At 28.8% G+C, this 13,848-nt stretch overlaps 1 protein-coding gene across 1 annotated transcript; it reads right to left on the reverse strand.

The window, feature by feature from the left end:
• Positions 1-9,320: 9,320 nt before the first annotated feature.
• Positions 9,321-11,135, reverse strand: LOC126665670 (probable WRKY transcription factor 7). The gene is made up of 3 exons (XM_050358535.2): positions 10,190-11,135; positions 9,970-10,095; positions 9,321-9,863 (listed from the first exon to the last, which is right to left on the reverse strand). The coding sequence occupies exons 1-3, from the start codon at positions 11,014-11,016 to the stop codon at positions 9,701-9,703; spliced, it is 1,116 nt and encodes a 371-aa protein (XP_050214492.1). The 5' UTR covers positions 11,017-11,135; the 3' UTR covers positions 9,321-9,700.
• Between the last annotated feature and the right edge of the window lie 2,713 nt (positions 11,136-13,848).

Raw genomic sequence — 13,848 nt, forward strand, 5'->3', positions numbered from 1 at the left:
TGCCATTAAACTGGCAGTGCGACTTCAACTTCCGGAGGTCATTTTTGAAGGGGATGCCAAGATTATTATTGATGCAATGTCTGTAGGCTCCAGCGTGGATTATAACTGCAATCTGATAGTGCAAGACTGCAAAGTTATCGGAAAATATAATGCCACATTCCTTCCTTTTTGTGAAAAGAACTCGTAATTAGATGGCTTATTGTTTAGTCAAGAAAGCCCTTAGAGGTTATAGTTTTTGTTATAACAATCTAGCACAATTGGTGTGGCTAAACTCGAGAATTGTGTAATTTATCTCTTACATTGTCACGCAACACTTATATTGATTACAAATTCAAAATTATGGTTAAAAATCCAATTTATTTTTTTCTATTATAATAAAATGTGTTCGTAATTATGATATTATAACAAAAGGTAAAATGGATTATAATATCCAAAATTATAGTAAAATTGATAGATATGTCTTTAATAAAAAAAATTAATATGAACTTAATTTATTGTTTCTTACAATAATTTAGTTTAAAATTAAAGAATAACATATAAATTTTAAGAAACTATCTATTTAATTTAATCAAAAAATTGTGGTGTTGTCAATTTGTTAGCAATTTTTACATTATTTATCAAAAAGTGAATATTTTCGCCAATTAAATATGGACTAACTCGTCACAGAACTTAACTTATGATATTTTATCATATCTTATTTTTTTTTCATTTGCTATTTTTGTATAATACTAAAATTAATTCAAGATGTTTAACCGATGGACCAAACTGACATAACATTTTATTTAAGATATATTTATCAATTTCGTTTTGTGGATATTTAAATTCATTTTGTCTATAACAAATGTAAAAGAAATCTTTTCATTTAGAGTAAATGTTCATGGATTGATTTTCTCGTATACTTGATCTACAATTCCAGATTAGTGAATTTTATATGGATATAATTCATGAATATCCAAATTTAGGTAAAAAATTTATATTATTCAAAAGTCAAAGAAGTATCAACATCAAATCATTTGAAAAAAACCGCAAAACTATTCAAATTTTTTAATATACATTTTAATTTCAAAAAAAATATCTTGAACTAAAAAATAAAAAAAATCATTTTCTTATATTTTTTAACTTTAATTATAAAAAAATACATCGTCTATACATATGAAATTTTTTAAAGACATGGCTTTGATATATGTTTAAGACATTTATAAAATAGAAAAATATAAATATAAATAAAATATAGTGTATAAAATAAAAAATTATATTATTAAAAAGTAATCTATTTAAAACTAATTTTGTACTAATTTTTTCAGAAAAATAGAATTCATATTTTAGTGCTTTATCGGAAAAAATAAAATGGCGAAGGAGCCTCTTCAAGCTTTTTATGCATTAGCCCACCACCTTATCATATAAAAACATTTTTGCTTTCCTTTTAGGCTTAATACATCTTTTGACATCTTAATTTATACTCCTTAATTCATTTGACTTTTTATCTTCCATTTTAACTTATGTGAAGTCTCAACATGTAAAATTTGCTTGTTTAACTTCTAAAAAAATAAGGCATAAATACACTAATGTGGTAAAAAAAAACTGATTCGGTCGCGATCTAACTCGACACATCACAAAAAATGAGAAGTCAAATGAGTTAAATTAAAAATTAAAGGGATCAGATGGGTGAAATATTACAAGTTTAAAGGTTTTATGGGTGAAAAAATGCAAATTCAAAAGTTAAAAATATGTCGTAACCATATGACACGTCAGTTAAAAATATATGTTCACACACCTCTTTTGGTTTTAATCATACACTCGGTCCACTTGGACATTGAGGGATCATATAATTATAAAAATGGCAGCTTTAAAGATTAAATAGGCAAAATCTATAAGTTGAGATGTTAGATAATTTAATTTGAAAGATAAGAGATGATATGGGGTAATGAGTACAAATACAAGGATCAAAAGATGCTTTAATTCCTTTCTTTATCTAAGATGTCCCAAGTTTTTGCTTTGTTCAAAGGGTAAATGGTGTCATAAAGAATCATTTTTTTTAAAAAGAAGTTGTAATTTGTTCTGAAATTTATTAATCTATATCAATTTTGACTATCCAGTTATAATTCTATTTAATTTTTTAATCAATTTAATTGTATGTTCCACGTCAGTACAATATTAAATTGCATTTTTCATTCAATTTAGCTTTAAACTTGTTTTTTTTCTTTAACTATCAAAAATTAGGAAATTTAAAATGAAATTTCGATGTTGTTTCTGATTTTTTTTTTGGATTAGAAGCTGATTTTTACAATTTTATTTATCTATTTTTCTTTTCAAATAATTCGATTGGAAATTGAAATAATTAAATTAATTAAAAAAATTAAAATTGCAACAAAATTATTAAATTAGTATTGATTTATAAACTCTGAAAATTTTGGACAAATTTATAAAAAAAAATTGGCTTTTGACACCATTAAATTTTTGAAAAATAAAAAATCTTTTGAAGATGCAAATTGAAATTAAAAAATTATATATTATTATGTTGATCAATGCGATTTTCTCAAATAATGTTCAACTATGTGATATTTTTAAATTAATCCATAAAAATGTTCTTTTATTTTCAATTTATTTATCTATTTTTCTTTTCAAATATCTATCATGTATAAAGTTTTAAATTTTTTGGACGTAGAAAAGGTGTATATATTATACTCATTGTGAAACGTGAATGAGTTCACATGAAAATCAAATTACATTTTAGATACCATGTCATAGCTGGAACTTCCTAGCATTGCATGAAATCGCATTATAATTATGTACGTCTTGGAGATAATTTTTTTAAAATATATCTGAATTAACCTATTTTGTAGAAATTCATTTCATGACTATTAATTTCAATACCTCGCCAATGTGGCCTAACTTGGATAATTAAGGCATCTCTAAGTGCATTAAGAGGTTGTGGGTTCGAATCACGCCTCGGTAACTAACAAACTAACAATTGAGACTCTAAAAAATCGATTACCATCTTAGATAAAAAAAAAATCCAATACCTCGTACTTCCTTGCTCTCCTAAAAAATGAAATTAGTATCTATTTTTTTTTTCAAATCTTGACATAGCAATTAGAGAGTTTAAGAGATACTCCTGACCAGAAAAAATAAACAGAGAAAGTAGATTAGTCAATGAAATTTAGATCCAGTTATTGAAAAATTATTCGTTCATATTTTAAACGAACCGAGCTCCAATTTGATTTTATGCTCGATAATTTAAACGAGCCGAGTATGAGTTAACATAGTAGTGTTCTACTCGTTTACGTTCACAAACAGTTGAATTAGTGGTTCGTGAACAAGCTCATTTAAAAATTCGATTAGGTGTTCATGAACTGACTCATATTTAAATCAATTTACACAAATATTTTATTTAATTCTAAAATTACATAGATTTAACAAAACTATGTAGTTTTGATATAAGAAACTAACGTATTTTTGTGCTCACAAATTTTATATGTTTTAACTGTTAAACGAACGGGCTCGTTTGGTACTTATCGAGCTTGTTCGCAAACTCGTTCGCGAGCCTGTTTGATTAACAGCTAAACGAACAACTCCGAGTTGTTCGCAAGCCTTTTCGATTAGCAGTTAAATGAATAAACACGAGGTGAATATGAACATTATAAAATCTAAATAAACTGAACATGAACACAAAACTCGAACGAATATGAACCTTATATGAGCACCTTATCCGTTAAATGAGCTGAATATAAACACTCAAAATCTCAGCTCGGCTTGATTTACGCTCCTAATTGTGTGTTTGTTTGTGCAAACATTTTTTTACAACTCGCGTATATTTATAAAATCATTTCCAGTCAAATAAATATTGATTTCAAAAAAAAAAATTAATCCATATTTTTGCAATTAGTTTATAAGATTAGGGAGTTTTTCAGAAAAACTAAAGAAAAAAAATTGGGCTTGTCTTGTGACTGTGAATGGTTTGAGCTCAAACTGGCATCTAAGGAGGGCAAAAATGAGTGGATTCCAGTCCAACTAAATCCAACCTGACATATTATCTAAATAATATTTCTGCCTGATATTAAACCAAACTTCCACTTGACCAAATATTAATGAAATCCAATGAATGCCAAGTGAAACATTTAAAGCCCACACAACTACAAGACTTTCTAGTTTCTACATAAGATGCTGTTACATTGATAGATGAAACTGAAATGATCATCACCACGGAAAAATATTTAGAGTATAAATAATTATTAAATTCTATGTCCTAAACAAATAAACGGATAATTATTTCAAAGAATATAAACTAAAATAAATGTTATATTCTAAATTTTTAAAAAATATTTTATTCTTTCAAAAAAAAAATTCTTTGTTGTTATTTGTTAAATGTCACAAATATTTCTTACTATCACTAAAAAAAACCTTACACTCTAAAAATACATTTTAAAAATTTATCAAGTTTACTAGAATTGAAACCAAACATATAATTAATTCACAGAATGAAAAAATTAATAAGTTTCAAATTAATCAATATAAGTATTTTCTACATAATCTTCTTAGTATTTATTTTCATCAAACATAGTGTAAGACACATTAGCACTAAGCAAATGCTAATTTTAATTTTTAATTCCACTCTTATGGTTGACCATAGAGCAAACGTTTTTGGTAGTGCAGGCAATACTCTTCAGCATATTCTATGAGATTCTGTCAGATACATAAAACTCAACTCAAGAATTCAACTCCAAGAAAACCAATAAAAACTTTGAAAACAAAAGATTGTATGACACTCCGCATTTTTTTTTTGTTATTACAGCAATTATAAAAGCTTTTGACTTACTATTTTAATAGTCATAATTTCTGTTTTGTCAAAAGAAAGATTTAAAGTTAGTTTTTATAACGGATATATTTATGGTGTTGAATAGAAGTTTTGAAATAAAATTAAGAATGGCGAGAGTGGGAGACAATTATGATAACCCCAACCGATTCCTTTTGACTTTGCATTATATAGAAGTCGTATACAAAATTTACTTTTCAGATTTTCCAAATCCAACAAATAACAGCTACACCCCTTCATTTCATTTCATTTCATTTCTTTCTATTAAAAATGATGCTACCTGGAGGTAATGCTAAGATCCTGGATATCTCTAAAATCGAACTAAAAACCGGATTGAAAATATCTAGAATCGAAAAATATTCGTTGACTATTGACTTTTCTCGAATCGAACAGTACCGAAAATTTTATTGGTATGATTTTGGATCTTTTAAAAATAACAGTACCGAGAACCGAACCGAAATACCGAACTTATACCCGAAGAACCGAAATTATATTGTATATATATTATTCTACTTTTAATTTGATTGTTGTATTCATATTAACTTTAAATTACAAAACATTAAAATTATTTATAAAATTATATGAATTTGTCAAATATTTAATAATTATTAAAAATATTTTTAAAAAATTGATATGAACAATTTATATATTTATTATTTTTTATTATTGACCAAATTACATAGTTTTAACAAAAATGATATAATTTATACTTGAGAATAGATAAAAGTACCCTTAATCAAAAAATTAATATTAAATCAAACGATAATATACATATTGTGCCTTTTTATTTTATTGATGATTATTTATTTGTGATAGTTGAAAATATAAAAAAAATGAATAAGCAGCTAATTAATTTTAAAAATCAAAATAATATATTATAATATAGTAGAGATCATATTTTAAAATAAAACAATATCCGTGGTTCTGGTGATATCCGTATCGAACTGTACCAAACGATTAGAACCGAATCCCCGTACCAAAAAATAAAATCTCCGAACTAAACCGAATCAATTATTGGTACGGATCCAGAGATCCAATTTTCGATATCTCCGACTTTTAATTTGGTTCCGGAGATTTATCAGTCCCCGAATTTCTCCGAACCGTACTCACCCCTAGTGCTACCACCGGAGAACATACAAAAGTGTTTATCCTATACATATAATTAGTACTGTTACCTATCACCATCATACACACTTAGAAGGTTTGGTCTAGTGGCTAAACTCTTTCTGCTCTGTATAAGTTTGGCGATTCGACTCTGAACTCTTTCAGGTTGTGGTTAAAAAATATTCCCTCCATTTTTTTTGGTTGTCAGCTAAGAAGCACGGAAATTTCGATAAAGTTGCGTTTCTCTTTTCGAAAACGTTTCGGAAACCGGAAATTCTTGGACACCCGTACTAAATGTTTCGGGCCGTTTCTGTAAATAATAAAAATTAAAATTTGTAAAAAAATTTAAAATTATTACCCACAAATAAAAAAATCTACCTAGTTATCATAAATTTTACATTCGCATTACCCACGATACAACAAATATACTTATTTGTGTGGAATTGTATTATATTTTTTTATATATTGATAAAATTTTAAATATTTAGTATATTAAATTGAATTATTTTGTTAATTATTATAAATATTTAAATAATATTTTTATAAACATATCCCAATTTTTTTGTTATTTACACGTTTCCCCCATGTTTTGTATCCTTCATTTTGAAAAACTTTCGTTTCCCCGTGTCCGTTTCGTATCGTTTCCGTTTTCCGTTTCCGTTTCCGTTTCCGTGCTACTTAGGTTGTCACTTTAGGCAAATGCATTTTTCCATTAATAGTTGTCTTTTTAGGAATTCAAGATAATATTAGCTAGAGAGATTCTTATGTAGACTGAGTCTACCACGTCATCCGTGGACTAAACCTATCATATAATGACACGTCATTAAAATGATGGCAATCTTGTAAATTCGTTTATTACTTATTTACACTTTGAATAGTAATGTTACAAGATTGCCATCATTTTAATGACGTGTCATTATGTGATAGGGTTAGTCCACGGATGACGTGGTGAACTGAGTCTACCTAAGAATTTCTCTATTAGCTATTATGTTTTAAATTTATCTTTTCCCTAATAAACGACTCTATGACTCAATTTACATAAGCATTTATTATATAATAGGGTTATATGAGTATTTATTCCCATAATTTAAGACAAAAACCCCACTTTTTTAATATGTGCAACTTTTGCTAAATGGACAATTAAAACAAATGGAGGGAGTATGTAATACTAACAAGTACTCCCTCCGTCCCATTTAAGAAGGGACATATCCCATTTTTATTTGTCCCACTTAAGAAGGCCATATCGTGTTTTTTGTGCCAATTTATATGAATTTTCTTTTTTTAACCATTTTTCTTTTTTTATAATTAATAATTATTAGTCTATACACAAAATACAACACTATCATAAATAGGAGTAAAATAAGAAAATATTATAGTAGTTAATGCTTTCTTAATATATGTGAAAAAGTCATTTCTCCCTTCTTAAACGGGACGGAGGGAGTAATTCTTATTAACTTCGCTAATAACTAGAGTATCTTTGAATTAAAAAAAATCAAATCACCACCGCACAGTGCACTACAAATCGCACAGTCAAACAATTAATAAAGGGACAACTCTATTCAAACTTTATGGACAAGACTATAAATCAGTTCTTATTCGCTAGTTATTAGATATCAATTCAAAATACAAATTAAATTAATTGGAAAAATTTGAATTGTGTTTAAATTATTTGAATTTTGTATCTAATCCAGCTCGCATAGATGTTTGATGAGAGATTTACGAGTTTAAATAATAATTTATCTTTTTAATACATCATTTTTTAAAAACTTTAAATGTAAGTTTATTTCTTTTATTATATTCCCTCAGGTTCATAATATTTATCGCATTTGTCTTTGACATAAAAACTAAAAAAGTAAATAGTACGTCTGAACTTATAGACAACAAGTTATCCTTATCGTGAAACTTTAACATTTATGACTATTATTTCTATTTGTATTGTTGTATTCATTCAATAAATTAATTACGGGTAAATTTGGAAAAATAGTAATTAATATTTTCTTGATATGTTAAAGTGATAAATATTATGGACCAATTATTTTTTCAAATGCGACAAATATTATGAACCGGAGAGAGTACTTATTAAATTGGATGTCATTGGAGCTCGAATTCGAGATTAAAAATTGAAATTAGAACTTATTTAACATCAAATGATAAGATAGGTTAACTTAAGTGGAAAATAAGCGCTATTTAAGAAGAATAGGCTTCAAATTTGAATCACCGGGTTACAAAAAATTATTTATTTATATTTTACAAAGAAAGCAAAATTTATAGGCTTAATCACCGAAAAACGGTCCCTGAATTTGATTTAATTGGATTTGATTTTATTTGGTTTAATATTTGGTTCGGTTAAGTTGGATTGGTGGTTTGAGATGTTGCCATGTCAGCTAATTTGCAGAGTTGGAAGTGACATGGATGACATGGGGACAGGGGCGAAACTAGGGAGGGTCGAAGAGGGTCGGCCGACCCTCCTCGCCGGAAAAAAATTAAAAAAAGTAAAAAATTTTAGGGTTTTCTCGTAGGGGCGGTTATAACCGCCCCTAGAAACCGCCCCTAGAATTATAAATTAACAGATTTATATGTATTTAATGTCGTTTTATTCTTCTAAATAGCCGAATGTTAAAATTTCGACCCTCCTAGTTTGGAGTACTGGTTCCGCCACTGCATGGGGATAACAAATCCGGTTCGATTAAAAAATGACTGAAAAAGAAATATAATATAACGAAATTGGCTAAATCTGGTGATTTTTAAAGGTTTGGTTATAACTGACACAAAACATAAATATTTGGCATTTTTTAGTGATTAAGCCAAATTTATAATATTGAGTTTAGTATAATTTGTACTCAACTCGGGTTATTTATATTTCTAATTGTATGTGATTTAAAATTTCTAAAATAATTATATTAATAAGTAACCGAATGTAATAAATTAGGGTTAATGTCAAAAAAAATCACGAATTTTACATGTTTTCTCATTTTAATCACGCAATTTAAATTTTCTCATTTTCATGCACGAACTACCACTTTTTCTCAAATTCATACACGGTGCTGAGATGACACTCATCCATTGGTGTAAAATGACCTCCACATCAGCGAATTACACCAATGGAGCCGTGACTACCTCAACACCGTGCATGAATTTAAAAAAAAAGTGATAGTTCGTGCATGAAAATGAGAAAATTTAAATTACGTGATTAAAATGAGAAAACGTGTAAAGTTTGTGAATTTTTATATATTAACCCAATAAATTATGTCTCAATTTGTTTCTCAATCAAAAGAAAAATGATACAAAAACTAAAAAAAACGTTTGTATTTTTAAGCCCATTGACTTCGAATTTAAACTACACCCATGAAATTGAAGGAAAAAAAATGCACAAAACATGAGTGGAAAATGGAACAAATTCAAGTGGGCAAAGGTCATAAGATCCACCACCATATAATTATATAAAGTTGTGTTTATATATTAATAAATGAACAATTCTAAAAGATGAGAGTATAAGAGCATTAAAAAAAGAAAAAAAAAACTTCCCCACTGCCTGCATGATTCAACTCCCCACCAAATCCACAATATCTACTCTTTTCCTAATCTTCCTTTTTTTGGAGATTAAAAAACTAAAAAGAAGACAAAAACATAGGAATCCTATAACAATCTTCTTTCTTAATCAACCCACTCAGCTTTTTCTCTTCCGTTGACTTTAATCCACAGATCATTATGAACGGCTGTGATTGAACCGAACGTTACTTTTTTCCTGATGCTTCTCTGGACCGATGGATGAGTTGACATTTATCAAGATGATTCGAGTACTCGAACCGCAGATGCATCAGCGATGGAGTGTGAGTGATTATGATCACCTTCGTAAGTTACAATGAGCATCATTGGATCATCCAGAGCTCTCTCCACATGCTTACGAGCTGGGCATCCTCTCATGCTACTGCACTTGTAATATCCTCTGATAAACATAAATTTAAACAAAATCAGTAAATCATATTTTAGAAATTTATAGCTCAAACTCAATCAATTTATGAATTGAAAAACTAATTAAATTGCAAACCAACCTTGGATGAGGTGAGCCTTTGATGGGCTTTTGACCATATTTTCTCCAGGAATAATCATCTGGTGGAATATCAGCCATCTTGCTACTAATTGCAGGGACTCTAATTACTCTCTTAACTCTTGATTTTCTGTTTAATTAACCATAACGATGAGATTTAGAATAAACCAATCTAAATTAATCCAACAAAGAGTTCACAATTGTGACAAAAATAGAAAACAAACCTTTTCTTGGAACAATGGCAGCGACCGGAAGAGGAACCGCATTTAAGAGCAGCATCATCCATGGAACTACACTTTCTTTTGAGTGAAGTTGAGGATAAAGGAGGTTTACCAGAAGATGAACCGGGTTGTGCAATGAATTGGAACCCGGATGACACAGATCGATGTAGGCTAGTGTTATCAGTTTCCCCTGTTAAAGAAGAAATAAACGAAGTAGCTGCAGAAATGGACGGTGAATTAGAGAAATTAATAGAAGAAGGAGCCGCTTCGTTTCTCTCTAAACACCCGTTCTTTGTCACTAAAAGAGGGGTCTTCTGATGCTGTTGCTGGTTATGAAAATGGTGGTGGTGGTTGTGATTGTTGGGCAAAGGAGGTAACCGGTGAACCGGGGTCGGTTGATATACCTTAAAGGCAGAAACTTGTTCTATTTGAGGCGGATTAATTACTGGTTTAGAGGATCCTGGTTCTTGAACTTGCTGTTTCTGCTGCTGGGCAACTGGTTTTGGATCTTCTTGTTGAGGCGGAGAGCCAGAGGAAACAGGGGCTCTGCGAAACCGTGCATGTCCCGTTCTTGAGGTTCTGCCGAGCAAAGAAATGACTTTCTTGAAGTTGTTAACGGCGACATCTGTAACGGCCATGATATCGTCCGATTCGGAGTAGCATTTCTGATGTAATTGTTGTTTATGTTGATGAATGTGATTCTGTTGGATCAACTTAATAACCTCTTCCACGCTTTGGATCCCGGCAGTGGCAGCTTCTTTAACGGCGTTTTCTTGCATTTTACCTGCAAAACTATCGCCGGAATACCCCATCATAAGTTCCACAGCCATCTTATCAATATACCATGCAACAAGGAGAGTATAAATTTATAAGAACTCAACTGAGAGAGAATCAGATTGAAGAAATAAAGAAAGAGAGAGAATTTAAAACGAAAGAAAAAGCAATTAAAAAAAGGAAAGAAATAGAGAGAGATTTTAGAGTCAAACTGATGCCTTCTCTTTAGTGTATTCCTTTGCCGTCAAAGGTACTAACAAATGACTGGCCTCCACGTGGAGAAGAACTGTCAGCATATTGACTACCTCTGTTAAATAGTGGGGCCTAGTCTAAAATGAGTGTTTGAGACCCTCTGATGGAAATGATGAGATAAGGTCAAAAGGGGAGAGAATAGCCGTTAGATTTGATGACTCGTTAAAATCGGATGGAAAAAGAAACAGAAAAAAGAAAGTTATAGGTTGGAGACAGTGAGGTAGAGTTGACCTTTAGCTCCTTTTAATGCAAAAGTCATACTATTAGGGGTAAAAAAGAGAATATCTTCGTCTGTGGGCCCGTCTAGGGTTTCTCTTTTACCAGACATCATCTCTACCCTTAAGTCACATGGGATTCTTTCTTTATACATATATTTGTTTTGTTATTTTTATTTTTGTTAGTATAAACTAAAGTAAAAAAAAAAGCAAAACTAAAAAGTTACCACAGCTAATTTTTACCGTTGAAAACCAACCCAAAATTTTCGAAATGTTTTTTGGTTAATTTATGGGGTCCACGAAGAATAGATGGACCATTTGAGGGAAGATGGTCATAAGTGGACGTTTCGTAAAAGCTTTGAAAAATATTTGCAATTTGCAAAGAAAGAGAAAATTAGTGTAATATTTTGCATTCTTATTTAAAGTCAAACTTTCTACTATATTAATGCTGTATACTAATAATGTGGACGAATAAAATATATGACGAATATTTGCAATATCATATCTTTCCTTCTTAAATTAGTACTAGTAGTAATTCTTTTGATAGTTTTAGTTGACTTTTTGTTTATAATGATGATGATTCGTGTGTAAATACAATAATGGGTTAATGTCAATAAATGTTTTATCAATTATAATCAAATACTTTAAAATCGACTGGTTTTGTCCATTATGAAATATTGAATCTTTTTTAGTCATTCGTAAATCAAACTTAAAAGTTTGTCATCCGTGAATGGGCTAAATTAACCGATTTTAATTGATTTCACTAAAAAAGATTACAGATATCTCATATCATTCAAAATCGGTTAGTTTAGCCCATCCAGAAATGAGAAATCTTTCAGTTTAATTCACGAATAGCTAGAAAAGGTTTCAAATATCTCAAAATTGACGATTTTAAAAGGTTTGATTATAACTGACAAAACACGCAGATATGTGGTATTTTATTGGAAATAACTATAAAATAATTGATATATTAAACTTTTTAGATCCAGACTTCAAAAATTTAATTTAGGTCGATAAATTTTAATTCAAATGTTGGATATAATTTTTAAAAGTTTTAAGTTTTTTCTTTCCCCGTTATAGATACTAAATAAACTATAAAAGCAAGTCCAGTGACTAGACTTTCCGAGTACATTTTTTGATTTTTCAGTTTCAAACTTCAACACCTATTATTAATAATCAGCAGTGGACCCATAGATTTTTTATGAAACGGACAAGATTGTACTAAAAAATTACAAAATGAGTAAAATAGATAAAAAATAAATAAATTTTAATGTGAACAATGCTATAAATTTTAAGGTAAAAAAATGATGTATGAAATTCTGTATTTATATTTTTAAAAAAGTTCAAAATAATAAGGAGCTAATACTAACATTGACTAACATAGTTAGTTTTATCATTGATAAAAAAATTATACGCCCTTCATTTTTTCAATTATTTATTTAGTCAAAATTGTACATATTAAAGTAGTGAGTGTTTTATTTTAAATTATAAAAATAGATATTAATATAACGCTATTAATTAATAAATGTGTTGTAAATTGATTTATGGAGCCATCATTAGAAAGGTAACATGAAAAAAATAAAAGATAAATAACTAAAAATAAATATATTTAGTAAATAAACAATTAAAAAAATTATAAAGAGAAATAAGTAAAAGATTAAATTAGAAGATTTATTGATTGTATTTTATGGGTAGGTTACGGTATGAGGTGGGAATCTGGAATGGAACAAAGAAAAGGGAGAAGCAAGACTTATGAGAGTGGATGAGAGAAAAAGGAAATGGAAGAGATGACGTGCAACTTCGGAAATCTTTGACTTATTTTAATACGCCAATTGCCTTTCCAACAAAACTTAATGGGTTTGGCACAATCATTCACTCAAAAGACTTCATTTAGGAGTCAACCTCCATTTTTAATTCTTCACCACCTTTCATCTCCCACCAGGAGAACTCGAAAATAAAAAATTGGACTCCAGTTTAAATTTGTAGATTATATAAAATTAAATTAATCACATATAAAATTACAAATAGTGATTCAAGTACAAAAATAGTCATATTATTATAAATATAGATATTTATATAATAAACAAATTAATTAAATCTCTTTTGGACTCCTATAAAATCAAATATTTTGATATTTGTCATCAACTCGTAAATTTATTTGAGTAATTTGAATTTAAACTTTATTTAATTGATACTAATGTAATTTAAGTTAGTGCTCCCGATTCAATAATACCTTTAATTCCTTCTTCTTTTTTAATCATATTATACATTTAATTTCCACTCATTGGTTCTTCTTTAGATTTTCTTTATGTCATTATAAAATTGCCTCTCACGAACACTTTTATAACAGTAATACAAGTAACAAGATACAACCTTAATGTACAATCACTCTATGCCTTTGTTTATCTATTTACTGAATAT

Source organism: Mercurialis annua, linkage group LG1-X (genome assembly GCF_937616625.2).
Source record: "Mercurialis annua linkage group LG1-X, ddMerAnnu1.2, whole genome shotgun sequence".
Lineage (NCBI taxonomy): Eukaryota > Viridiplantae > Streptophyta > Magnoliopsida > Malpighiales > Euphorbiaceae > Mercurialis > Mercurialis annua.

Coding starts and splice junctions, on each gene's coding strand:
- LOC126665670 (XM_050358535.2), bottom strand. CDS start 11,016: ATGGCTGTGGAACTTATGATGGGGTATTCCGGCGATAGTTTTGCAGGT. Junction 10,096..10,189: donor TGCCATTGTTCCAAGAAAAG/GTTTGTTTTCTA, acceptor TTAATTAAACAG/AAAATCAAGAGTTAAGAGAG. Junction 9,864..9,969: donor AAAGGCTCACCTCATCCAAG/GTTGGTTTGCAA, acceptor TATGTTTATCAG/AGGATATTACAAGTGCAGTA.